The sequence below is a fragment of the Lotus japonicus genome, chromosome 2 (genome assembly GCF_012489685.1).
Source record: "Lotus japonicus ecotype B-129 chromosome 2, LjGifu_v1.2".
Taxonomy (NCBI): domain Eukaryota; kingdom Viridiplantae; phylum Streptophyta; class Magnoliopsida; order Fabales; family Fabaceae; genus Lotus; species Lotus japonicus.
In genome coordinates, this window is record NC_080042.1 from 89916975 (window position 1) to 89944892 (window position 27918).

The 27918-nt window shown below is 31.6% G+C and overlaps 3 protein-coding genes across 4 annotated transcripts; 1 reads left to right on the forward strand and 2 right to left on the reverse strand.

Moving 5' to 3' along the window:
• The first annotated feature begins 12643 nt into the window (after positions 1-12643).
• On the forward strand, positions 12644-15454 carry LOC130740830 (uncharacterized). The gene is made up of 4 exons (XM_057593539.1): positions 12644-13502; positions 14050-14371; positions 14658-14739; positions 15044-15454. The coding sequence occupies exons 1-4, from the start codon at positions 12875-12877 to the stop codon at positions 15236-15238; spliced, it is 1227 nt and encodes a 408-aa protein (XP_057449522.1). The 5' UTR covers positions 12644-12874; the 3' UTR covers positions 15239-15454.
• A 526-nt stretch (positions 15455-15980) lies between these two features.
• LOC130740831 (uncharacterized) lies at positions 15981-21041 on the reverse strand. Of its 2 annotated transcripts, XM_057593540.1 has the most exons (14): positions 20883-21041; positions 20521-20733; positions 20335-20424; positions 19796-19861; positions 19647-19712; positions 19446-19531; positions 19245-19290; positions 19019-19073; positions 18687-18763; positions 18329-18464; positions 18118-18245; positions 17894-17998; positions 16747-16890; positions 15981-16471 (listed from the first exon to the last, which is right to left on the reverse strand). In XM_057593540.1, the coding sequence occupies exons 2-14, from the start codon at positions 20542-20544 to the stop codon at positions 16409-16411; spliced, it is 1086 nt and encodes a 361-aa protein (XP_057449523.1). In that variant the 5' UTR covers positions 20545-20733; positions 20883-21041; the 3' UTR covers positions 15981-16408. The 2 variants fall into 2 exon arrangements, with proteins under 2 accessions (XP_057449523.1, XP_057449524.1); XM_057593541.1 differs by having other exon boundaries at positions 20521-21038.
• Positions 21042-21517: 476 nt separating this feature from the next.
• LOC130740832 (triacylglycerol lipase OBL1-like) lies at positions 21518-26910 on the reverse strand. Its single transcript, XM_057593543.1, has 5 exons — positions 26458-26910; positions 24128-24318; positions 23965-23998; positions 22786-23399; positions 21518-21977 (listed from the first exon to the last, which is right to left on the reverse strand). The coding sequence occupies exons 1-5, from the start codon at positions 26768-26770 to the stop codon at positions 21723-21725; spliced, it is 1407 nt and encodes a 468-aa protein (XP_057449526.1). The 5' UTR covers positions 26771-26910; the 3' UTR covers positions 21518-21722.
• Positions 26911-27918: the final 1008 nt, after the last annotated feature.

The following is a 27918-nucleotide window of genomic DNA, read 5'->3' on the forward strand; positions in this document are numbered from 1 at the left end:
ATGTACTGATTTGAGATTATTTTATAGATAATTTTCCTTTTTCGAATTTTTTTTTATCAACCTAAGGTTGAAAAAATATAAAAGATACAAAAATATCACAAACTAATATCTTTTAAATAAAATAAACATGTTATATATTGAAATTAGTTAATGGTGGAATGCTTTTTGTAAATATATATTTTGAAATTTACTTTTAAAATATGAATTGATTTTGTATGTTGTTTAAATTAACTATAATGTAGTTGCGTGTTATTTTAAAAAATAATTTTAAATTTACTTGTGATTTTTATTAATAATGATAGTAATAAATTATTGATGAATATTTTATGTTATTAACTTTACTAACTATTAATTTCCAACTTTTCAGTTTCTTCTACAAAAGAATAATGTATTAAGTAGTTTTTAAAAATAGTTAAAATATTAACTATCAATCATAAATTGAGGCTTTTCTAAAAAAAAATCAATCATAAATTGAGGGAAAAATGAAGAAATATATTTATATGTACGTAGAAAATATTAGTCCCCGAATGATAGCTCAAGTGGTAAGAGCTAGGGACATAAGGGTTGGGTGAGATGAAATGTGAAGGGTCCATGGTTCAAACCCTGAGAATGACTAATTTACTAATATTACTAACAACTATATAACATTTGCCTATAAAAAAAAAGTAGAAAATATGAATAATTTAAATTAAATATTAGTGTAGATAAAATTTATTAATGAAGAAAAATAGTTTTAAAATTAAATAAATGTCTCTACGAGATATTTACTATTAAATATATTGCATGTGTGTATTATTTGAAAACATACTTTCAAATGTGATTTTTGACCTATTATATAGTAGTAAAAACTGTCAGTGATTGTAAAAATGACTGACACTAAACGTAATATTTCCCCAGAGGGACTAAAATCAAACTCGCTTACAAACCTAGGGACTAATTTGATCATTAACCAAAAAATTTATTACTAAATTTCAGTAATAACATTTATTTGCATAAAGAGAAATCTAATACAAGCAATTTAATGCATAAAAAAACTCTAATACTCTCTATTTAGATGTCTAAACACAATAATTTTTTCTATTATATTTATATTGAAGAAATACTTTAATATTTATTATTTATACAATTACTCTATAGTCATTTTCATATAATTTTAAAAATGTTGTAAATAAACTCGTGCAACGCAGGTACAATATCTAGTAGCATCATAAAGAGAACTTTTCACCCATACAATAAAGAGAGCACGATTTTAATTTATATTTCCACGGAAGTCCAAGCACTGAATAACAGTACACTGTATAGTCTTCAAATATCATGAAACAAATTTTCTTTGAAAATAAATTTTACACATAATGAATGAAATATTATAAGAGATATAATTGCATTATACTATCTTAATAATACAACAAACAGCGAAGAACATTGGAATTTGATTATGTTTTCATATCTCGTCCCATTCTCATGCCAACCAAATGGTCCTAAAGGATATAAAAGGTAAGCAAGCCCGGCCCCTCTACACAAACAATTGTTTGCAGTTCAGAGCTTTTCTTTTTTGTAATGGTTTCGTGAGGGAAATGTTGTCTTCTGTTTGGAACCTGTTTTTGTCTCTTTTATTTTGGTATGCCAAGGTCCAAGGGTAGAATTTGTCTACATGCTAAGTTTTGGAACCTGTCTTTGTCTTTTTTATGGTATGCTAGGGTAGATGTTGCTTGCATTGCACATACATGCAGCTTACATGATAATTTTCTAAATTTTGTTTTTATTTTTTGGAAAATGATAGAAGGCACGAGCCATTAGACGCACGACCACGCACGAGATAAAAAAATTGACATTTTTAAAATAAAAATAAAAATAAAAGAACTGAGTTCTCAATGCAAAATTCCCTGAACATTCAATCCATTCCAACCCTTTTGATTCACCACACCATCCATGTAACACTAAATCCCCACAATCAACAGAACTGCTTTATGGCACAAGCAGGCACTGCAAAGTAGCTAACTTCCACCCTTGTTTTCTTGGGTTTTATCTGTAAAGTAACTAACTTCCTCAGATTTGGAGTTGGGTGAGGGAGAGATTGAGGAAGAAATTGAAGAACAAGATGGGTAATAAGTTTCTGGGTTCCATCATAGAAGGCTAAAAAATTGATATTTCCCCAACAAAATGAGCTTTTTCTTTATATAAGATTGCTTATAGAAATACCCACCTCGTGGTAACCAATTGTGCCAGCAGAATCGATTTTGAACTTGGAATCGAGACCCTTTTTCTTGACCAAGTCAGTGAATACTCCATGGAAGCTTGAATTGGAGAAAAGATTTGATTTTTGTAGGAAATAGCAGATGGGGTTGGGGTTTTCTGAGTGAACAAGGAACAAGGAATGGGGAAATTGGGGTTGGAGAGAGGAATTGGGAACAGTGGCAAAATCGTAAATTAAAATAGTTCAGTGCTTCACTATTTAATGTCCACGTCAGCTCGTGCCTCATCGTGCCTCTTTCTCTCGTACCCTATAGCGGTGCTCTTATTTTTTAGCTAATTATGTTTAAACTTAAGAATACTGGGCTTGGAACCATTGTCCTGCATGGAGAACTGATATGATAAAATATTATTCTACAAATATTTGGGCCCAGCCCAATCGGCTAGAGTCTGCCGATTCAATCATATGTAAGCCCATATATCAAGTGAGACATAGAGGAGGATTTGATTCGAGAAAACTGTAGTCACTGTGCAGTTCCTCCACTTCTTGTTCCCAACAAGGTAGTTCGTGGTGTATCCAATTTGTTCTATCATCTTGATTCTTGATAATGGGACCTTCAGTTTCCATAGGCAATAGTTTGCTGAGAAATTGTGAAATCAATAATAAATAAGTGTACACAAAAGAAAGAAAAAATGGGGATGCATCACTACTAGTATAAAATAGGTTACTTGATGATGGTTTTAGGCATTATTAGTTTGCAACAAAATACCACTTTCTCTAGTAACTCAGGATTGAAATCTCCATCTTATCTTGACAGATCTTAGGTGGATTCCTAAGATGAATTGAATTGTGTTTCTCTCTTATTAGTTACTATACAACATTCTCTTTCATTCCTTACCTACCATCATGGCTATGTTTGGCATGTTTAGCTGATAAGCTAGCTGAAAGCTGAAAAGCTAGCTGAAAGCTTATAAGTCAGCTGATAGCTGAAAGCTGATAAGCTAGCTGAAAGCTGAAAAGCTACGTGATTGAAACAAAAGTGTTTGGCAAAACTAGCTGTTAAACAAGTTGAAATTGTAAAATGACATAAAAGGACATATTTATATAATTATTTTTATATTTAACATTACTTTATTTTCACATTAATACCTATATGATATTAATATTAAAATGATTATCACTTTAAATATTTTTTATTAACTCAAGTTATTTACAATCTTAAAAATATAATATTTTTAATACACTTATAGTGCGTAGGTGTGACGGGAACTGCATACTGTGAGGGGAAAATATGTTTAGTGTTTTTATAAATATATAAGGGTAATGGTGGAATTTTAATAAAATAATAAGGATAAAAATGAGAATAAATTTAATAAGCTATAAGCTACCTGAGATAGCTTATAGCTTAAAGCTTTAAGCTACTGAAATAAGCTCATTCACCAAACACTTTTGAAGAGCTTTTAAGCTAGTCAAATAAGCTTTAGGCTATGTTTGGCATGTCATTTCAGCTAGCTTATAGCTTATTTGACTAGCTTAAAACTTATTTGACTAGCTTAAAAGCTCTATAAAAATGTTTGGTGAATGAGCTTATTTCAGTAGCTTAAAGCTTTAAGCTATAAGCTATCTCAGGTAGCTTAAAGCTTAAAGCTTATAGCTTATTAAATATGTTCTCATTTTTATCCTTACTATTTTATCAAAATTTCACCTTTAGCCTTATATGTTTTCTACTAAACCTATTTACCTACTCATTTTCCGATGTACCAAAAAAAGAACTTATTTATTTATCAGTTATCACACTTGTCTCATATATACATCGTTCCCGCACAGAAATAATTACTACTTCAGAATAAAATAAATAATTTTATATTACAAATTACAAATTATTTGTTTTATTCTATTTAATTTAATAAAAATATAGAAAAGTAAATAAGTAAAAATTAATATTATATTTTTAAGATGATAAATAATTTGAGTGAAATAAAAAAATTTATAATAATTTTAATATTAATATCATATAGGTATTAATGTGAAAATAAAGTAATGTTAAATATAAAAAAATTATATAAGTATGTCATTTTATGTCATTTTATAATTTCAGCTTGTTCAACAACTAGTTTTACCAAACACTTGTGTTCAAATTACGTAACTTTTCAGCTATCAGCTATCAGCTTTCAGCTAGCTTATCAGCTTTCAGCTTTCAGCTAGCTTTTCAGCTATCAGCTAGCTTTTCAGCTAGCTTATCAGTTAAACGTGTCAAACATAGCCTTAAGCTAGTCAAATAAGCTATAAGCTAGCTGAAATGACATGTCAAACATAGCTCATATTTCAGCCTGTTTCACACATCTCAGGAACGTGCAATTATATTTCTTTTTTCTCTATGATACATGACAGATATCTGCAGGACAGATATATCTCAGTGGTGCCACACACAGATGGTTAAACTTGTGTAGCAGATAGGTGAATTGCACACCAACTACAGGACAAGTTTCATTCAAGATGTCTCACAGCCCCACAAAATGTGCATTCCTTGTTGAACTGTCAGCTATCCAAACACTAATTGGTGTTGGTGAAAACTCCAATTAGCTAGAATTCATGTCCTCTTCCTTGCAAAGCACAACCAAGGACAACTCCATTCAGCTTTGCCTTTTGACACAGGGTTGCAAACATTGTGATTTGCATAATCCATGTTTGGAAAACCTTACAATTGACAGAATCAATTCTTGCAGAGAAACTTATGTGAGCAACTTTTGAATATGAGAATTGATTGTGAAAAAAGAAAAATTGACCCAAACATATTAATAGTTAAACTTTCTCTTCAAAGAACTTACAATTGGGGATTATTGTCTCTACTCTTGGCAATGACCAAAGATATGACCTTCCGCGTAAGTGTATTGTTGGATTTTCGTTAGAGTACTTTTCTTCCATCCATTCATTGTGAGACGTGGATATCTATTGAAAATATCAAGCCAAAAGGAATAAATTATAAATGGCCATTAACTTGGGGGCTCTTCCCTTTAATTATCCACGTGGTGTTATGCTACCTAACTGCAAACCATAAGTTATTACTACTAGGCATTTGGAATATGATAAAATCATAGAGGAAAACTGATTATTCAAATCTGTATCTATAATTTATACACAGATTTTTTCAAGGAGAAAGCCAAAAGGAAATGTTTCTAATAAGATCCGAAACCTTTACATCATAATCACTTATAAACTAGCGGAATTACTCATGCCCTGCACGGGTGACTTTTGTTATTTACAATTTAAATTTCGTGTAATATTATATTTTGTATCTTTTTAGTAAATATATCTTAATAATTGTTTCAACTATATGTTCTTAATATTGATAATTGTGTATTAATCTACCATAAATTTTTACTTATTTAAATATAAAAAAATTCAAATTTTTTAACTTATAAGACTTAGATTCACTAAAAATTTTGTATATACATTAAATTAAATCAGTATTTTTAATTTTTTAATACATGTCTAATTATTAATATTCGATTGATCATTTTTCGTATCAATATTTCTATTTATAATAACAATATAAATAATAATAATAATAATAATATATATTTTGATTCAAAAATTTAATTTCAAAGAGAAATCAATATGTAATAAAAAAATAAACCCCACTTCTAATAAAACGCAAATCAAATCATAGGAATAAATCCCCAAATTAAATAAACCAAAATAATATATAATTTACCAAAATTATTTAGATCCAAAGACTTCTCTTATTTTTGAATAAAGTCTCACGTGACTATTACTTTTAAGTTTGAACCTGTTCCCCTTTTTAGTCTTTTGTCTTTGGCTCTTTTTTTTTTGAAAAGTTGTCTTTGATTTTTTGATCATACCTTTGGTAACCACCGGCTACCAGGGACGATGGAGGAAAAATCCATTTTATCAATCCAAGCAGATAAATGGAAGGATTTCCGTCTTTCCCATTCATGATTTAAAAAAGGGGTGAACAATATATAATTAAAATCATGAAATAGGGATGTTCATAACGGAACCAAACCAATTAAAATCGCTCAAACCGATCCAAAAAAATCAAAACCAAAAAAACCGAAAACCGCAAAAATCGATATTTTCTTCCCATGTTAAAAATCGAACCGATCCAAACCAAACTGAAGTACTTATTTACTTAAATTTTGGCATACATACTTAACCATTTAACCATATTTATAATGTTTTTTATCTTTTTAGTAAATATGTTTTTAACAAATGGTTCAAATATATATTCTTAATAGTGAATATTTTGTATTAATTAACCTAAAATTTTAGTTAATTAATTATGAAAGAAATTAAGAATTTTTTTAAAATACTTAAATTCACTCAACGTTTAAAGTCAAAATCTGTTTTTAATTCATTTGAATTTTAAACTATAAAGTTGTGAAATAAAATATAAGAGGAATAACTTTTTTTTGTTAAATGAATAAGTGAGAGATAATTTTATTTCGAAAGGTAGAAGATATAATATTAAGGATGCCAAATGTTTTTTTGAAATTAAATTCTTAAATCTTAGATAGATTGACTTATTGACCACCAAATTTCTTTTAAAAAAAAGACAATTCAATTCAATTATATCTTGTCTATAGTTGTTCAACAACCTTCATCCCTGTTTTAATGTTATTTTTTCCATTCAAAAGAAATGTATTTTATTTTATCTGAACATTTTTTTTCATTATGATTTCTCTCTCACATTACAAAATGGCCCCAAAAAGCACATCCTTTTATCTTCCATCAGCATTTTCCAGAATCGACATTTTTACCCTATGTTTCTCTCAATCGTAAAATTCATCAGCCCCAAAACCTGCACCATTTCTTTCTTCCATGGATTCTCTAGCTTGGAACTGGTTTTGTTTCAATACAATTTTGCTTACCCAAAAAAAATGTATTGCTTGGTTTATATTTGGTGAGACCCAAAAGACTTGGAAAAAAGAGAGAATGATTACGCCGTGTCCATCTCTTTTTCTCCAACAGTTCAATTTGTCTTCTTAATTTCTTCATGCTTCTTACTTCCATGCGTTTTCTTTATTTCATTCATTTTGTGCTTATAAAATATGAACAGCCTTAAGCAGCCTGTTGAATGGTTGTGCTTCGCTCAATTTTTTTTATGCTTTTAACCAAGTTTCACTTCCTCCACCTATGATGTGTCTAATATACAAAAACATGGAAGGAAAATGATGGCTCTTGAGGACATGGTGGAAAATACTGTTGATAGGAGGCAGAAAAGGATGATCAAGAATTAAGTTTCTGGTGTAAGTTCAAGAGCAGTAAAACAGGTGATCTTTCTATTTCTTTATTTTTAGTTCAATGAGTTCTTATTTTCAATTTGTTTTCCTTCAATAAAAGCACTCAATCTGAATGATAGATACTGTAAACAGGCATACATAAATGTACTCGAGCGTAATGTCTAAAGTCTTGAAGTGAAAATTGAAAGGCTGATGAAACCAATGGTTAGATTATTGTGTAATACTAAAAAAGATTAACAAATGGTCTTCATTCATAAAGAACAGCAAGGAGCGGAATTGCGGTGTAAAACATGAACTGCACATAAGACAGCGATCCAGAATCTTCTGACACAAATCCCTTGTTGCTTCGTGCATGCTTTCTTGACCTGCATAAATTCACATCCAATATAATTAAGTGAATTTTGTAATATTTATTTAGTAAAAAGAACAATTAATACTATTTTCATAGAATACTATATGCCTATAATGTCACCGAGAGTTAGCTCAAGTGGTAAGAGTTAGGGGACATAAGGGTTGGGGGGGGAAGGTCCAAGGTTCGAATCCTGGAAGGGAAATTTGAAGGGATTTTCTAACTTACTAACAACTAACCACTAACATTTGTCTATAAAAAAAAACTATATGACTATAATACAAAGAATCATGTACGTTATTACTTATGGTTGTTCTTCCTTCCCTGAACCTATTAAACTCAGATAATGCATGAAAAAATATAATATACATCCCACCTAAACACCCAAAAATATTTTACATGTTAGAATTAACATATTAACACATAAATTATTTATAATACCAAATGTAAATGTATCTATAGTACTCTATAAACCATACCTTATAGAGTTATATTTGAAAATACTCTCTCGTACACAACATGAATTGTTTTGTCAGAAGGTAGGTCATCATGATTTTCTATTAGGATCTGTAGCCCTTGTTTGTTTTTTACTCTAGATAGAGCAACATATAATTGTCAATGGCTGAAGACTCGCCTTGGAAGATATAATCCTACACACCCAAGTATTTACTAATAAATAAAATACGAATTTTTTGGTAATATATGTCAGTACCTTTGTACATTTTAATTTTAGCCAACTGCAGAATAAGAACCACTGGACCATCGTGTCCTTCAGCAACATATTGTAAAAATTGTTGAGCAAAATCTTCCCACAGTGTACACCTTAGGATTTCACTTCCGCTATAATTTAATTGAAAAAATGAATAGATAGTGTTTAAATTTAAAAAATTGAAGGAAATTTTAAATATAATACTTACTCTAGAGCATCCAAATCAACAACAATATAGTTGACTGACTGTAGTAACTTCTTTCTTGAAGTCTGATAGTTATCATTTGGCTACGACAACACCTATGGCGTCTGCATCAAAATATTAAAAGTGATGATCTCTATATTTATTTAAAAAATACAAATACTTTTTACACATACCGATCAATTCCTCGTCCTCTTTAAGATTTTCAAATATTGAACCATATGGTGCGAAGCTAAACCCATAATAGGGAATTTTTCGAGCTTCTATAGGTTTCACTTCAGTTTGCAACTTGAAATACAACCTGCATGGATGAGTGCAAGGTGTCTATTTGTAATTATTGATAGCGACGCTGAGAATGACAATTTCATAGCACACCCCCTCTTTTAAGGCTGACTCAAATTTTACAACGTGGCTGCTCCACACTGTAGCCTGAATCTTGTCACCCTGGAAATTGTAGGATTTTCGTTAAAAAAAAATATGGATGAAAGATTGTTTTTTTTTTTTTTGAAAACAGATCAACATGCTCATATCTAAACAACCGCAAGGGCATGAATTTGTTTGTAAATAAACCTTAGCATCCAGGAGGATCATGTCAATTTCGTTAATATCGTTTTTTTTTTTAAACATTATTCAATTATAATGTTCAAATCCTTAATTTCATATAATATTTTATTACAATATTCAATTATATCTTTTCATTATTTATTTAATATTTTATTACAATATTCAATTATTATTTTTAAAAGCTATTCAATCAATTTTAGCATTAACGTTTTTTTTTTGAACGTGCATTAATGGTTGTTTAAAATAGGAAAAAATTTGAAATTTATGTAGTGATTGGAGAAACTTAATAATGAGTATGGAGAAACTTAATAATGATTGTTTTAATGGTTGTTTAAAATAGGGAAAAAATTTGAAATTTGAATGACTTTTTTTAATATAGCTGTATTTTAATATATATAAAAAACGACATATGAATGTCAATATTTTTTTCATTAATATATGTTTATTTTTTAAATTAATGAATTATTATTTTAATATTTTTGTTTTTTGATAATATTTGTAAAAACAAATATGGATTTCATGCTATTTTTTTTTCGTAAATATCAGTTTTTTTAAGACCTTATTCAATTAAAATGTTCAAATTCTTAATTTCATATAATTCAATCAATTTTAGCATTAACGTTTTTTTTTTGAACGTGCATTAATGGTTGTTTAAAATAGGAAAAAATTTGAAATTTATGTAGTGATTGGAGAAACTTAATAATGAGTATGGAGAAACCTAATAATGATTGTTTTAATGGTTGTTTAAAATAGGAAAAAAAATTGAAATTTGAATGACTTTTTTTAATATAGCTGTATTTTAATATATATAAAAAACGACATATGAATGTCAATATTTTTTTTTCATTAATATATGTTTATTTTTTAAATTAATGAATTATTATTTTAATATTTTTGTTTTTTGATAATATTTGTAAAAACAAATCTGGATTTCATGCTATTTTTTCGTAAATATCAGTTTTTTTAAGACCTTATTCAATTAAAATGTTCAAATTCTTAATTTCATATAATTGTTAAATGTATAATTTTTCATTATTTATTTAATATTTTAAAAAATTATGCAATTATTATTTTCAAATCTTTATTTTCGTATTATTTAATTCAATGAGTGTTAGGCATTATTTTTGCAATGTTTTCAAAATTATGGTTATAAAAGAAAACTGAAAATTAAAATGTAATAAATTAGACCACAATAATTAAGGTGAGTTATGATTGAATGTTGTGACAAAAAAGTAGATTGATTTTTTTTCTTGGAGGGAAAATGGATAACTTTGGAGGTGCCATGTGTCATAGATTTCTAGAAGAAAACCTTCTTTTCATATGATGCAATCAATTTTAGGGTTGATGGTTATTAAAAATAGGAAAACATTTATAATTTATGTACAAACTTTATGATTTTGACCGAATTAACAATGGCTGTTTAAATTAAAAAAAACAATAGTTTTTTTTTAAATAGAATTTTTTTTTAAAAATTATTTGAATGAATTTTTTTAATATACTTGTATTGCAAATCATCTTTTCTTTGGTATTATTTTAAAAGTTGTGTTTTATTTTTTTTGCAAATAAATAGTGTTAAACATGGGGTTGAACTTATAATTTTGCACTATTTATTTATACTGTTAAAACATCATGAGATTTTTATTTTAACAGCTGTGTTGTAGTTATTTTGTATAAAAAAAAAAAGCTAGGTTAATATTTATAGATTTGATGTAAAAAAAATTAATAAAAAAGAATCTAGGTTTTGTATGTTAGGCATGTGTTTCATTCCTAAATTTTTTTTTGAATCCGTATTGTTTAATAAAAAAATAAAAAAAATTATTTTCAATCCGTATTGTTTAATTTTTTGAATGTTAGGCATGTGTTTTGTAATTGTTTCTATTTTATGTTTATCAAAGAAAACTGAAAATTAAATTAGATAACAATAATTATGTGAGTCATGTGGTTTTATGTTGGAAAAAAAAGGGAGGATTTTTTTTTCTTGGAGGGAAACTGGAAGAATTTTGGGGTGCCATGTGGCATAGGCTTCTAGAATGAAACATTATTTTCATATATATATATATAGATTGCATTGGTTATTTGTAACCGTCAACAGACAAATGATAATTTGTATTTTTTGGTCTCTTTTTTCGGCTGTCAACATAAATAACATAAATAGTGTCATGAATTATTTTTCCCTAATAAAAGTAAACTCTTATATCATATACAGCTGGCAAGTGTGATGGTGTCGTTGAAAAATACGTGCCGGGTCAATTATAATGAGCTAAGGACATTTTTATCTTGTTAAAAAGATATTGTTATTTTTTTAAATTAGTTACCTCTTCATAATTTTAAACCATTACATAATTTAGCTTCCGGCCCACAGCATGTGACTAGCTATTAGGAATTATAAACTATAGCAATAATATTTGGACATTCAAACAATTCAAACAATGCATACATCCTTTAAATATTTTAATTTCCTTTTCTTTACTCTCTTTCTCTTCTTTTTTTCACTATAGATGTTTATTCAATGTTTGCACTATGTGATGTAGATAACCATAAATCATTTTTTTGAGAAACATAGCATGTCAAATGCAAGGAAATGTTTTATTCAACACTGCATTATGTCTCCCAGCTCATGCCAATGTCTCAAACTCCTAGTAAAACCACAATCATACACTCATTATTTCCACCGCAAAGCAATGGTTCTTCTCTTATCTTCATAAAATTGTTTCATTCATTGGGATTGGACTCATGTGAAATGTCCCAACCTATAGTTGTCCACACATAACTGTTGGACATATCCTTACAATTAGGGACGGATGCAAGTGTTGAGGCATGAGGGCAAGTGCCCTCACTTGATTTTGCAAAATATCATTAGAAAAAAATTTGAGTAGCAAAAGTATGTAGTTTTTTATGGTCATTTGGTAAAAAATGCCCTCACTTGTGTCTCACATTACTAAATGCCATCACTTGTGTCCCACATTGCTATGTGCCCTCACTTGAGTAGTAAAAGTATGTGGTTTTTTATGCTCATTTAGTAAAAAGTGCTCTCACTTGTGTCACGTTTGATAAAAAATATTCTCACTTCTAATAGTATATGTTAATTTTTTTATTACAAATTTATATTTATATATTGCTCTCACAACATTAAATTTCTGGATCCATCACTGCTTACAGTACTAATAGACAATAGTGGCAGAAAATGTCACTCAAAACTAACCATCTACCATTCCCACTAGACAAAGATTGATGAAAATAATATTTGCAAATTTAACAACAAAATCATCAATTTCCTGATTTTATAGTATCTAATTTCAGCATTTGCTGCCATATATAGACCACGTTTAAAACTCTTCTATTGTTTTGAGTTCATAATTAATTATCGGGAGAAGTTTTTATGTGTAGTTTTCGATTCCAGAATTGATTATGGAGTCATGAGCGGTAAAAATCTAATATAGTTTTATTTGTTGGGTACTAAGAATAAGTTTATGTGCACATATGAAGTCAAACATATTTAAAAGCAGAACAGGATGTTACCTTATTCACAGTAACACAGTGCTTGCTTCCTCAGAGAGCTTTGGCAACTGAAAGGAGCTGCAAAACCAACAGTGTTATGAAGAAGAACTCTGGTTCCTCCCAGAAACTGGGTTCATTTCTAAGTCCAGGGGCACCAAGCAATAAAGAAAAAAGTGTAGAGAGCCAAAAGTGGTGGAGCTCAGAGAGGATGTTGCAACCAGCAAGCAGCAGTAGAAGACAGTCCAGTGTGGCTTCTTCTGGTTTAACACCCTTCAACAGTGGAAGAACAATACCTTCCAAATGGGATGATGCTGAGAGGTGGATTTGCAGCCCTGTTTCAAGCAGCTATGCTAATAACCAACATCAATTACCGCGGCGGCCGAAATCAAAAAGCGGTCCGATTGTGCCTCCCGGAGCAGGGTACTACTCGAATTACTCGCCTGCAATTCCGCTGAGACGCCAAAGTATGGTTGTGAAAAACTTAATGATGAGTTCACCTTTTTCAACAGGAGTTTTGGCACCAGATGCTCTTTCTCTTCACCATTATTATGCAGCACATGACACTGTTTTTAGTCCCCTTTATGATGATGATGATGATGATACTGACAATGAGATACAATATTCTAGTTCTGAGCTCAACCAGAATGGTGTTGCTCTTCCATCAGTGTCTAGTGCACCCATGTGGTCAGAATTGCTTTGTGACCCTTCTTCACCTAACTTTCAAGGTATGCAGTTCTTGTCCAAAGGTAGAATAACAAAGATTACATTCCATATTTCATTGAAGATGCTATCTATGTGTCCATGGATAAACCTTAGTGGATACATCATACTAATATTGACTGAGAACACCAATTCACTGTTGGGTAACAGCAAACTAATATTCCACTATGCACGAGGTCCAGGAAGGGACCGGACCCACTTTGCGGATCTAATGTAGACATAATTTGTGATCGTAAAATAACATAGCAACAATCTTCGGTTGCAGGCTCACACTCTATTAGGTAACAGCACAATGTATAAATATTGGTTGATCATAGATCACTTGTTCAATTTGGCAATATAATGGAAGATGATTCCATAAAAGTGAGGACAGGATTTTCTGTTTTTTGTGCATTCACCATGATGAATATGACCAATAATCATGTTAGTTCATGATTATTTGCATTCTAGAAAAGTTTCCACAGCCTAATGTGGTTCTTCTTCCATCATCCGACTATGTCTAACATTTGAGCATCAACATATTTAAAATGTTTCAGTTATTTTCATTTGCAGATGAGAAATGTAATGGAACTAAGAATGAGGAAACTGAGGTATCTCCTTTCTTAAGACGCGATCAAGGTACCCAAATGAGCCTTCCAGAAACTGAGAATGATTCAGCACACTCGTCTGCAAAATCCTCCCCCAGTTTGGCCATGAATCCAAAAAATTGTAATTCAAGTAAGTTAGAGGTCAGAGATGTGCAAGTAGACAATCAAGCTCCTGTTAATAAGTGGTCTAAGCAGAACCATCTACATGATGAAGACTTACAGAGAAGTAGTAAAGAAGCTCAAGCCTCAAGTTTGGATATTGCAGAGTCAACATTGGACATTTCCAAGTATGTTAGATAGTAGATAGATACCATCTTCTCTTTCTTCATATTTTTTTACCATTATTTTGTTTCATTAGGCTTGTTTTGCATCAATCTAATTGTCCTGATGTAGAATGAGTTTGTAGAATGCAATTATGCAAATGAATCCCAAATTTACTGACATGCCTTTCATTGCCCAAAACCATCCTTAATTTGAAACTCTCCAATATTCATTCAGTGAGCAAAAACAAAGAGTTATAATGTCATTGTTTTGTTTATGAATTTATTCATGAACACCATTATTTCGGAGCAGGTTTCACAGAGAGGAAGCCAAAATCATTGCTTGGGAGAGTTTGCAGAAGGCAAAGGCTGAAGCTGCAATACGAAAACTCGAGGTTTTAATTCATCACAGTTTGTATTTGTGTATTGAACACTCTCATGTTTAGAAGGGGACAACAGTTTTACTACTTTTCTTGCAAGTTATAACTTGTGAAAGTATGTTCATAGGATCATGCTGTGCAGAAAAACTCAGAAAATGTATATAATATATACAAAATAACTAAGTGCCTGTTTGAAAGCTTTTCTACAATTGATTCTGAAGTCAAAATCAATTTTGTGGAGAAGCTTCTTGTTTCAGAATTAAAACCTTTCTACAATTAAATAGCTTATTTTTTCTGATTATGGAAGCGTTTGACACAGATGAAATTGGAAAAGAAGAGATCCTCATCAATGGATAAGATTCTAAAAAAGTTGAGAAGGGCTCAGATGAAAGCTGAAAAGATGAGAAGCTTAACACCTGTACAACAACAGGGTCACAGGGTTTGCAAGACTTGGAAGGTATTTTCATTTCCCAAATGGTCTCCTAGCAGATGCTTCAGCAGCCATGCTCTGTGATCAGTACTATTTACAAGCTATGAAATCATCAAGATTTTTGTCCATGTAAACTCAATAGGAAAGATCATTTTTCAATCACATCCCCTTGTTTATTTAGCCTGCTGCACTTTCGATCTATATGTGAATACACAACATTGGCATTGCCATAATGCCATTAGATTATTGGGCAGTGCATGACACAAAGAATAAAAGCCTTCCCTACATGTGTTACTTGTATGTCATTTTTGAATACGTTCTTTTCTTTCTTTGAATTCCTGTGTATTAAAAACACTCTTGTATAGTTTCCAAAATCATTTTTTTAAACATTACGACAATTACCCGTAAATCACTTATAAAAATAACATAACTTTCAGTAAAGAAGTGTAACCAAAAGAATGTGACTTTTTCCGACTAAGGACAATGGTGGAGATGCACAAGTAGACATAACATGACAAAATGCAATTCTTCTCAGTTTCGAGGGATGCATCCACCCTTTTTTTTTGGTGTATTAAATTACTTTCACAACCCAGGATTGGTGATGGATAAGTCTTCCCAAGAGTGTAAAATTTCATATACTGTATTCTTTTTTGTTCTTTACACAAAAAAAATCTTTCTTGTTCACACATGTTTAAAACATCACCTACTCATATACTGCTAGTTATTCAGAAGTAGACAGATATAACAGAATCACAACAAAAATCAAACTGCATCCTATACCGGTGAGTTAGCATTGTAAAGAATATTTGTGAAATTTTCGTTCATGGACCTTAAAAACGCACATCTCTTCTGCCTTCATTTCCTTTCAGGAAATCAAAATTATTCAAATAGGTGCCAGTACATTATTACTAATTATTCTGGATAATACATCAACACTTGGAGTATGAAAATACACAATGACCAAGTCAAGTCAAGCTCTAAATTTAACCTGGTCATTCTAGCATAATCATAACCAATGTCATGATTGTATAACAGATATAACAGACGTCAATTCAAACTTCCATCATGTACACATTAACTGTATACAAGATACTAAAATGTTCAAGCAAGAGAGAATTGCTAGTTTATCACAGAAAATAAAATCCAATCCCTAGTGCTTACAACTTTTAAATCATTTCATACTAGAAGACCTGCACTATCGCGGGCATTCATCCTAGCATTCAAAGCCAATGCCAATAAAAGGGCTGCGTCCTACTAGTATGGCCTATACCTCCAATCCGCTCTTGATGGTCTCCCACTGGGAGCTCCATAACCCCACTGCAAAAGAAACCATGTATAGTCAAAAACTTAGAAGATGCAGCTACATTCAATAGTCCAATGCTCACACACAAGGAGGCTGGCACAACCACAGATTTTCAATGCTTTTTACAGATAGAAAACTGAAAATTTATACAACAGACACTGCACTTGTAGTATGGACGAGAGAAGAACCAGCAATTATTAACGCCTAAATTCGAAAAAAGATGGTCAAATTTTATCCAATTTTCCATTTCCCTTATTGGTCATAAAATCAATAGTGTGTAGATACTCACATCATCAAAGTCTAAGCTACCATACATCCTCCCATAAGATCGCAAAGGACCGCCGTATCCCCCACCAAAAGAATCCACGCTATTCATCATAAAGTTCCCACTGGGCCCAGCCTCATCAACAGGAGTGGCTGAATCTATTGCCACCTGCAGGAGCAAGCTACTAGTCAATCAAATCATATTTCTACGGGAAAAAGAAAAGACAAATATCCAAACTTGTACTAAGTCCAAAGCATATAACGCAAGGAATATAGGAGCACAAAGTCCCACATACATACACACAGCCACACACATATATCCACACATACATATTATATACACATATATACCCATTTAACTATTTGCTTGTATGTGTCTGAATAAGGAAAGTAGCCTTTAAATCACTACGAATATTTAATTAAACTTAAATTGATGTATAAGGTAACAAAAAACACATGAGTAACAAATCGGCAACTTAAGCTAAAAGTAGTTCACCAAACCAAATATAAAGCTCAGAATTTTTTTTATAACACAACAAACACCAAACCAAGGCACCATCACAGGTGGTGAAGAAAAATAGAGTACCCATAACCAGAAGATTGAAAACCCAATAAAACCAGCAGCAGAAATTGAGTCACATCCCAAATCAGTGCCTAAATACCAAAACTTAGTCATTCCAACCAGTAGATTGAACTAGGTGAGGGAGGAAGAAGAGGATAGAGCAGCCAGTAGCAACTAGTAAAAAGAGAGGAAAAGGATGAACAGGACAAACAGGAAAAGGTTGAAGGGGTCTGGGTAGACAGTGTGACGCAGAACAAAGTAGAAGAGGGTGGGTGAAGTATGTTTTGAAGATAGAATAGGATAATGGAGCTATGACAATGAAGTGTGTATCAGGTTCTCGCTTTTTACAGAGAAAAACAGGTTTTTCTCCAGCATGGTATAATTGAACGATAACACCAATTTAACAGTTAACGTCAATCCTACAAGATCATTAGGATCACAATTTTGGCTACCATGATTTCAAAAACATACTTAAACCAGAAATAGGCATTTTAAAAGAGTTAATCTCCACCTACATACATAGATCTCCTTCTAACAACACATCTACACATCTAAATTTTTATCAAAAGCAATAATTAAGCATAACAGAAGCAAATCCTAATTAGAGCACCTCTTGACCACAAATCTCATGAGGCCTTCGAGAGACACGGTCTGCAACACCTTCTTCAGCAAAAGTAACAAATCCAAAACCTCTATGACCTGCTCTCTTAGGATCCTGCACAAAAACAGACAGTCAAGTTACTCAACTTTCAATACTCATGGTACTTTAGGAATTTGTTTCATCTAATAAACAGCCAAATTTATTTTTCACATGCAATTTTTTTCATATCTTACTTTGGGAATATAAACATCTAATATATGGCCAAATCTTGCAAAATATTGACGAAGATCTTCCACAGTTGCTTCTGGGGGAAGACGGCCGACAAAAATCTTTTTACTAATTCTGCGAGCAGGCTCACCTCCTAATTTGCAATATACAATAGTCAGTATGGAGTAGCATTACTAAGGATAATTGAACAATGGTGAGTGGTTTTTCCATGCTTACTTCCATAAATAGGGCCTGGATGGTCATACAAAGTAGGAGCACCCAGCGCTGCATATCTAGTTGCGGTAGAAATATAAGAATTATATGCGCCATATCCTCCCTGTGACATTCTGCCAACTGGCTTGAAGTCATCATCCTGGAAAAATGGAACAAATAATCATATTTACTGAAAATGATAAGGAAAAATACATATTATCAAATATCCTACTGTCTTTTAATCGTTAAACAATGAACCTATTTATGGAATTGAAACCCACTAGTATAATTTAATTAACAACAAAATCCTGGCTGTACATGTGCACTATTCTGGAATTTTTACATACTCTTCAATAAAATGACAAGATATAAAAACTCTTGCCTTAGGGGTGGCTCGATCAACCACCACAGTAGAACCTCCCAGTTCATGGGTTTCTGACATCAAACTCTCCACAGATTCTGCAAGATAAACACCTTCCTTACAGTGATTGATAAATTATTTCCACTTTATTTCAAAAGCAGATCTATTAAACAAATGAATAACGAAAAAAATAGACATAGTAGCCGCACACAAAAATAATGCAGATAACATGTAAAATCAAAATTCCTCTTTTCCAAGTAATTATCAAGATCCTAGATAACATGATAATCCCAAACATCTAAAACATGCAGACAGTTTAAAGTAGAGCACAAGGCTGGCATAGATGAGCCAACCTGCATTTGCGAAAGTGACAAAACCAATTCCACGATGCATCTTTGACCCTTGATCCTGTTGGAAACAAATGACTAATTATCTTAAATTACAAAATGACTGTGCAAACCAGTGCAACTGTTTAACTACAGGCTACAAATGTCAACTAAACAGCAAGCTTATATGCAATTAGACACACACAACTGCATTTAATTTCCACATGTGTGATAATCACAGAGAGGAAAGTACCTTTGGCATGTACAAATCTGTTATCTCACCATACTTCTCAAAATAACTGCAAGGGAAAAAAAAAAAGATGAGACTATTACATAAATTTTCTCAACGTCATTGATTCTTTTATACAGCATATCACAAAAGGGAAAAAAAATTCTGAGTCCAGACTATAATGAAGATACCACATCCACATGCTAAGAAGTTATGTATATATACCTTCTAAAAGTTGGTTCTGTTACTGATAGTGGAATCCGGGCCACAAATATTCTGTTAACTTTTTTGGCCGGTGCCCTCATCTCCTCCTTTAAAATGAAAACATTACAAGAATCAGCAATACAATCTTAGCACATGGTTGTAAAAGTAAACCAGCTATGAACAAGACCACAACTCAAATATTAAACAACAACTTATCATAACCTTTGGTGTGGCCACTTTGACTTCCAGCATCCTATTACCCAGCATATGTTCACTTGATAATACTTCCTGCAACCAGAAACCCATCCAACTTGTGATATAGCATCAAGGTGTGAACAACTATGTGTGTATTTTGGATGAAAAGCAGTTACCTTAACATCATCCAATGAAGCAAATGTAACATATCCAAAACCACGAGACCTTCCGGTTGACCGCTCCTAAATCAAAATAAGTAGATTAAAATATGCCTCTACCAAACTAACAGTATAGGGGAAATCTAACCCAACTTCTCATTTTCTTTGTGTTTGAGGCACCAAACTAAATGTTATTTTTTCTCTCTAAACTTGAGATAAATAAACATGAACAATAAACTATAAAGATTGTATAAGAAATTTCCTTGACATAATAGATAATAGGAATTCCGCCTAAGTACGGTTTTTGCTAATCTTTACACAACCAATCATAAGCCCAGGTAATTGAGGAGATTTGGTTTAGGCAACAGGCAGTTAGCAATCAGCCATAAAAATTGAAGTCGCAAAACTGAAATAAGTTTGGTCAATGTAAATGGATAATGGGCAAAACTTATATATATCCACACGCATGCTTGCGGTAACGTTTCTTTTTAATATGGTATACAATCATGAATTGAACATGAAGTAGCAACACGGGAAAATGGAAATCAAGGGCTAACCTTCATAACAATGCAATCTTCCAATTCACCAAATTTGCTCATATATTCCTTCAAACCCTCAGTATTCACGTCCCATGGAATACCCAAAACCTAGGATGCAATTATATAATTAAACACACAATTCATCACCCAATAAAAACATAAATGTGATCGCGTAAAGAAATTGAATGAGCATGCAAGACTAACCACGAGCTTCCGCTGCTGCTCCATTAGAATCTTCAACGCCGCGAAATGGAATCGAAAGGAAAGAAATCCCTATCCACCACTTTGAAGGGGAAAATTAACAAGAAAAAAAAAAAAACTATAATACAGGTCGTCGTTCTGTTGGGGAAATGGAATCTCTCAGCGTTCTCCTCACCCCTCTTCTCCCTCTTCTAAAATTCTCACACTCGCTCCTCCCTGCACATAACAAGCACACTTCGTTCTCACACACAAGAATCCTCAACAACAACAACAACAACATCATCATGATGATCACAATTACCAAATGAAAATCAGCACAGAGAAGAATTGAAAGAAATTGAGGAATTACACGCTCAATCACTGACCTTCGGAGAAGAATTTGAAATTCAAAACCCTAATTGAGAGATCACGCTCGCTTCCCTCCCTCTTCTTCCTATCTCCCTCTCTCTCGCGCGTGCCGCTCAACACCGTCTCGCGTTCTCAACCGAACATTGCGTTTCTCTGAATTGTTTGGGCTTGGCCGGATCCATGGACCCGGTTTTGTACCCAACCCAATATTAACCCAAATAATCCCCTAAAACTCAATAATAATGATTTTCTTCACCTTCACAGTTCACATGATTGCTAGTTATGAACTTAGTATCCATCACATTTATCAGCATTTTTTAATTGCTGCTAAAATGCGTGTCGATGAAAATGGAATATTTAAGTATCATTTTCGAATTTCTTTAAGCATATTCTCAAAATTTGACTCTCAACTTCTCGGTTCATCCATAATCTTTAGAGGGCGATTTTTTTATAATACATCCATAACCCTTAAAAAGAGCAAAGAAATATTATTTTTGATTATTATTTAAATATATAAATAATTTAATTTAAAAACATGTACTTAATTTTCTGATAATTTTATTTTATAATATATATATATACACACACAGGCGCTTATGAAATTAACTTATCATCTTAAGTACTAAGCACTCATAGAAATGCCATGAAAATATTGAATATTAGAAACACCAATTGCTTATCATTTTTTTTTATCCAAATACAGATGATCTATTAAAATAAAATGCAACTTCTGCTTACTCTAAAGCACTTTTGGTGTTTTGAGAGTTCTAAATGAACAACAATAATTCATTGACATAATAATACAACGTACTACAGGTTGATGTGTAGGCTTATTGCACCGCATATATACTGGCACATCAATCTTTTTTGAAATGTTTGTCAATGGATCCCAGGAGAGTGCAGTTAATATAATCCTGTGGACCATGAGCTGGTAGCCCAGGGATGAGTAAACCAATCATCCTGAAAGAGAAGAGAAACCACCCTTCTCTGTAGTGTGGTCCATTTTTGTACGCAATGGTGAAGCTCCTTATCATTTCCATGATAGCATTAAATATCATGGGTATCACACACCATGGCGAGAAATAGTTCGGATTTGGTTCCTCTTCAAGAACCTGCGTTCATATTAAATAATGAAACAAACACTTCAGTACATATATGAGTGATGTTAGCATAATATTACTATAATATTAGAGAACAAAAACCAAAACAGCTTAATAGTATATATATTGGGTATTGTAATTAGTCCAATCAAATTAAGATTTTTAGACTACACTACACACACTAACCCCAAACACTCCTCGGTCTTAAGCAACTTTTTGGGTCATGTTCAAACTCAGTGCTATAAGTGATTAAGTGGTATCAAAGCTCATCTAGCCTAATGACCCAGGATATATATAAAAAAGAGCAAAATGGGCTAAGTAAAGAAAAACAATTAACTAAGTTAAAGCTATGTATGAGCCCATGAGACTCAAGTTTAAGACAAAACAAAAATCAAGCTATTTTGACAAAAAAAAAACAAAAATAAGCTCACACAACGGGATTGAGGTTCCATTTGAATCAAACTCATGAGTTAAATTAGACTTGAGGGGAGTGTTGATACCAAAAAATAGTCCCATAGAGGTGGACTCATTAATATAAATGGATGTTGTAATTCCAATTTACCTCAATGTTTTTGGACTATACTACTACACCTACACATTTACTTTCTGCTAATTCCTTCCTAACATAAGCATATATTCATGTGGTCACAATGCAAAAGGTTTTGAAGTCCTTGCAATTGCATTTGTTTGCAATTTCACAAAGCAACTACAATCGCAGTTCAAAACTCTGATTCAAATGCATATATACATGTTGTTTGAAACTTTGATGTTCAATAATAAAAAGAAAAAAGAAAAAGAATTAATGGAAAGAAAAACGTACACGGAGTTCATAGCGCCTATTAAAGAAAAGGCAGACCCCAAAGTGCTTGAAGAGCAAGTCCTTATCATCATATGGCAACCTAGGAACAATATCATTGCAATAAACAAACCTGCAATATCTAATAGAATTTTCCTTCAACTTTTGTCTCATGAAATCTGCATAATCTTCATTTCCAACTCTTGGCTGTCCAAAAGTGTAGATCCCTTCCAACCTCTCCATCAACAACTTCTCATCATGCAAGAACATGATCGTGGGAAAGAGGATTGCAAGTGCTCCACCCAAGCTATGTCCCGTGACTATGAACTTTGCTTTAGGATTTTCACTCAAACCTTTTCTCAGGATGTCCCTAATAACATAGTATGCAAGGGGTGCAAGGTTTTCATCTCTTTGAATTTCCTTTGGCCACCCCATGTTTTTTTGTAGCCCTAAGGCTTTCATGAAACCACCGTGTATTTTTCCAATTCCAGGGATTCCATACCATGAGATGTCAAGATCAGTGCACCATGCATCTGAATCAAAGGGTTCTGTCCCTCGGAAAGCCACCACATAAGTGTCACGGTCCTCGTGTTTGTCCAACAAAATCAATACTTGGGTTGTGGCCTTTCCTTGATAATCTGCCAAAGGTTAAAAATTAATCAGTCATCATTAAGTTAATTAGCATTTGCTAATTTAATTGAGCATTTCCAAACTTTATTTCTTTTATCGTATTTTTATGAAAGATAATTATATTTGAACTGGGAACATCCACATTCTCTTTGTGTGAGTAATTTTTGCTTAATGCAATGATGCATAACCAAATACTCTCATAATTATTCTTCAAAATGATATATTTGCTACTCCCTCCATTCCAAAACATTTGTTTAAGTTTTTCATATGATCTTTTAAGACTTTTGTTATTTTAGAACTCAATACTATTTATCTCAATTTCTTTTATTTCTATCTTAATTTAATATTAAATTTCTCACCTAAGACATCATATTCATACTTATTACAATTCTTCCCAAAAAAAAATTTACAAACCCAATTATTTAATTATAATACTATAACTTAACTTTTAATAAAGTATTTTAGTACTCAAACTATAAATTAATCAATGAACTCTTACTTTCTTTAATGGTGGGAGTCATTATGAACATGTATATATAGGGTTTTGGTGTTTTAGTGTTTATAACTACTTACCATTCCAGCAGTCATAAAATCCCACAAATTCCATCTGTAAGAAAACACCAGATTTGAAAACAAGATTAATTTAGGATGCATATCAAAAGAATTTAATTGAGACGAGAATACGATAAAAAAAGGGGGTAAAAAACCCAATACAAAATACATTATTTATTAATACCTTCCAGTCATTTGTGATTGTATATTTAAGGTAAGCTGCATTCTCATAGGATGCTTTTGAAGCCATCATGGCCAGTAAAACATAGTATCTGCTATCTTCCCTCTTGAGAGCTTCCAACTTTGATCGAGCGTCCAAATTCCCAATACAAGATAGAAATCTTGGTGATTTACGATCCGGGAATATCAGATGACCTGTTTTATTTACACTAATTAGTTATATTAGATACGAAACGTATATTTTGAATCGTGAATTGTCCAAATTAAAATAAAATATACTAGTTCCCATAAGATAGCTCAAGTCGTAGGAATTATGGGACATATGGGTTAAGAATGAGGAGGTCCAATGATCAATTCCTAACGGGTGCAATTTATATTTTCAATATAAAAAAAAAACTGGATAATCATGCTTCACAATAATGATGTGATGGGGAAGTTCAAACATGCACTTATTGCCATGTTAAAAAACTCATATGGTTGTTGAGTATTTTTATTTATATAAGAGAGATCTCTACAACCATGAGCAATTATCTCTCTCTTATCTAATTCATTAGTATTTCTACTTTTTTATATTCTATAAACAACCTACAAAAATCTAACATTTTTCTTAATTTTTTATCTCTATTTTCTTTTCTCTTCTCAATCAAAGCATAAAAGTCTTTACAAGAATGCAATGTATTAATTAATGTGTTTGATTATCTAAACTAAAACAATAATTATAGCTTACACGACAAGCTGTCATGAATCATGATGTGGAGATATTAATTATTTATACCAGACACACACACATATATATATAAATAAAGTAATGCACACAACCATCACTTCTTCTTCAACAATTATATATACACACCTCCTTTTTTATACACTTCATTTCCACCTATTTTTATCTCTATCTCTCTCCTCTTATCACTTATCACATCTTATACTTTATCTCTCTTACTTTTTTCATTTCTTCCTATCTCTCTCCTCCTCCACCTCATTCCACCTCATTTTTGAGGTGTCAACAAATAATTATCCCTTTTTCTTTCATCTTATTTCCACATATCTTTCTTCTTATTTCACATTGCATATACTCTCACATCACAAATTATATTTATCTTTTCTTTTCTTTTTAATTAAGGTGGAGATAGAAATAAATTGTCTTTAACATATAAAAACAGAACAGGCTGTTAGACTTGGATTTGAGTGAGAGCAAAAGGTGGGATACTCATGAAGAACACTGTACGACATTACTGGCATGATGTGGAGATGTGAATTAAGGATATAAAGGATAATTGGATGAGAGAAAAGTCACAAGCACCAGTGAAAGAAATGACAAAAGGTTCAAATGGTAAATTAATTTGTTAGAATTATTGAGTTACTAGTAATATATATTGAAGATTAATTTCTATGTACTGACAGCGTAAATAAGTTTTACATGATTATATTAAATATAAATTATATCTTAAAAATAAGAAACAAACCAAACAGTAAAGTGATAATTTTATAATTTAAAAATAAAAATAACAAATAAAGAAATAAAGAAACAAAACATAACTCTAAGAGTGCGTTTGTTTTAATTTTTTTCGAATAAAAATCACTATTTTAATTAAAATTTAATTAATTGTAAGATGTTTAATTTGCTTCAAATTTTTAAAAAAACTATTATTTTAAAATAACTATAAACGGATTATTTGGAAAAACTGGTTTGATTAGCTTAATATGAAAATTTATTATGATAGATGACAGAAAATATAAGAAATAATTTTTAAATCATTACCAAAACCAAACACAAGTAAGTTTTTCATTTCTTAAAATTCTTTAAAAAATAATTTATTTTAGACATTTAATATAATTTGAAATTAATGCACTCTTAATTTACAAAATTCAAGTCTTTCAATCATCTTTCTTGCTCAATTGAAATTAGTTTGGTTGCTGATAAAAAATAAATAATTCAAATGAGATTAATTTATATGCACTGACGGTGTAAAAAAAATTTACACATTCATTCATTCATATCCTTTCATTTTTTATTTTAAATATTATTAAATTTAAAATCAATTATAAGCTACCAAAATGGATGAATATGATTGAATGATTATGTAAACCTTATTTACACTGTCGATGCATAGAAATTAATTTCAATTAAAATTAAGTTGGTTATCCAAGATCAAGCCACCCTAGCTCATTGGACCATAATCATTTAAGAGCCAAGTATCTTCACTTTGCTATTTTCATTTCACTTCTCTTTATTCTTCTTCGACCTTCTTCCCCCCTCACTTTTTCCTTCATATAAACAAGATCGCTAAATTATAATCAGTAGTAGTAAGTAGAAGAAAACTAATTAATTACCTGTGAGAAGGTTAATGATGGTCATGGCGAGACCCCCGTTGAGGACAAGCAGGTTGATCACGAGCTCCATGAAAGAACCGAAGTTGGCAAGTGGCTTAGCGATGTGGAGCAAGAACTTCTGAAGCAAAACAGACACAAATATAAGAATTCTATACCGCAAGCTCCCTTTTACCTCATCATCGTGGCTCTCCACAAATTTTCTATGTCCTATGTTGCGCGAAAACAACACACGACCAATATCAAATAAATGAGCTTCTTCTGGTTTCAGTATCATGTAACTGTCAGCAAAGGCCTTGTTGCAACTCGATGCCATGGCTGCTAGCTAGTTGGATATAATGGCTAAGGCTAACCAAATAATTGCGCTAACAGAGAGACAGAGAAAGAAGGATATATAGAGAGAAAGAGCCTTTGTTTTGTGTTCTCTTACTATCACATGCTTAGTCAACTTATAACTAATGTATACTGTGGCATGTGATCTTATTCCATGGCATCTTGATATATTAATATTTTTGGTGGTATAAATGATTCTAAGTAACATTTGAGTTAAATTATTATAGTCTTAGATGGATTATATAATGACATTTGAGATTGTGAGTTTAATTATTTTAACATTTATTTATTTTAAATATCATTAGTTTACTTAGAATTATTTATAGTGATTTAATCTAAACTTTGTCGCATGGTATTTAGAGAGTTGGACGACGAAAATTGACATCATCGATTGAGGATTATGATGGGACGTTTGAATTATCCTTTAATGGGTAATTTTGTTTTAAGAATTCACACTTCTCTAATCTCTACCTCCATGAAAGAGATAGGAAAATTAAATGATGAAGCGATTTAAGGGGTGATATCATAAAAAAGAAAGGAAAGACATAGAAGAAAGAGATATAGGGAAAAGGTTGAGTATAAACAATATTCATTATTATTTATTTTAAGTGGGAGATGTTAAAGGTATAATTTGAGGGCGGGACCAGTTTTCTGGAGACAATATTTGCTTCATTTTTTATCTGACCTTAAATTGACCGTTTTAAATATTACATCGGATGTTGACTATGAAATGGTATAAAGCACAAACGAAAATTAAGCCTCTCACACAAACAGTGACGGATCCAGAAATTTTATGTAGTGAGGGCAATATCTATATATATATAAATTCGTAATAAAAAATTAACATATTCTATTAGGAGTGAAGACATTTTTTACCAAAGAAGACACAAGTGAAGTCATTTTTTACCAAATGGGTCATCAAAAACCACATATTTTACTACTCAAGCGAGGGCATTTAGCAATGTGGAACACAAGTGAGGGCATTTAGCAATGTGAAATATAAGTGAGGGCAATTTTTATAAAAAAATCATAAAAAACCATATACTTTTACTACTCAAAATTTTTTTTAATGTAATTTTTCATATTTAAGTGAGGGCACTTGCCCTCATACTCCACAACTTGGATCCGTCC

Excerpts from the sequence above, each read along its gene's own strand:
- LOC130740830 (XM_057593539.1), top strand. The coding sequence starts at position 12,875 with ATGAAGAAGAACTCTGGTTCCTCCCAGAAACTGGGTTCATTTCTAAGT. Across the intron at positions 13,503-14,049 it reads TTCTTCACCTAACTTTCAAG|ATGAGAAATGTAATGGAACT; the intron begins GTATGCAGTTCT and ends TTTCATTTGCAG. Across the intron at positions 14,740-15,043 it reads CTGCAATACGAAAACTCGAG|ATGAAATTGGAAAAGAAGAG; the intron begins GTTTTAATTCAT and ends CGTTTGACACAG.
- LOC130740831 (XM_057593540.1), bottom strand. The coding sequence starts at position 20,544 with ATGGAGCAGCAGCGGAAGCTCGTG. Across the intron at positions 19,291-19,445 it reads ACAGAACCAACTTTTAGAAG|TTATTTTGAGAAGTATGGTG; the intron begins GTATATATACAT and ends TTTCCCTTGCAG. Across the intron at positions 17,999-18,117 it reads TAGATGTTTATATTCCCAAA|GATCCTAAGAGAGCAGGTCA; the intron begins GTAAGATATGAA and ends GTTTTTGTGCAG.
- LOC130740832 (XM_057593543.1), bottom strand. The coding sequence starts at position 26,770 with ATGGCATCGAGTTGCAACAAGGCCTTTGCTGACAGTTACATGATACTG. Across the intron at positions 24,319-26,457 it reads CATCATTAACCTTCTCACAG|GTCATCTGATATTCCCGGAT; the intron begins GTAATTAATTAG and ends TAAATAAAACAG. Across the intron at positions 23,400-23,964 it reads ATTTTATGACTGCTGGAATG|ATTATCAAGGAAAGGCCACA; the intron begins GTAAGTAGTTAT and ends AACCTTTGGCAG.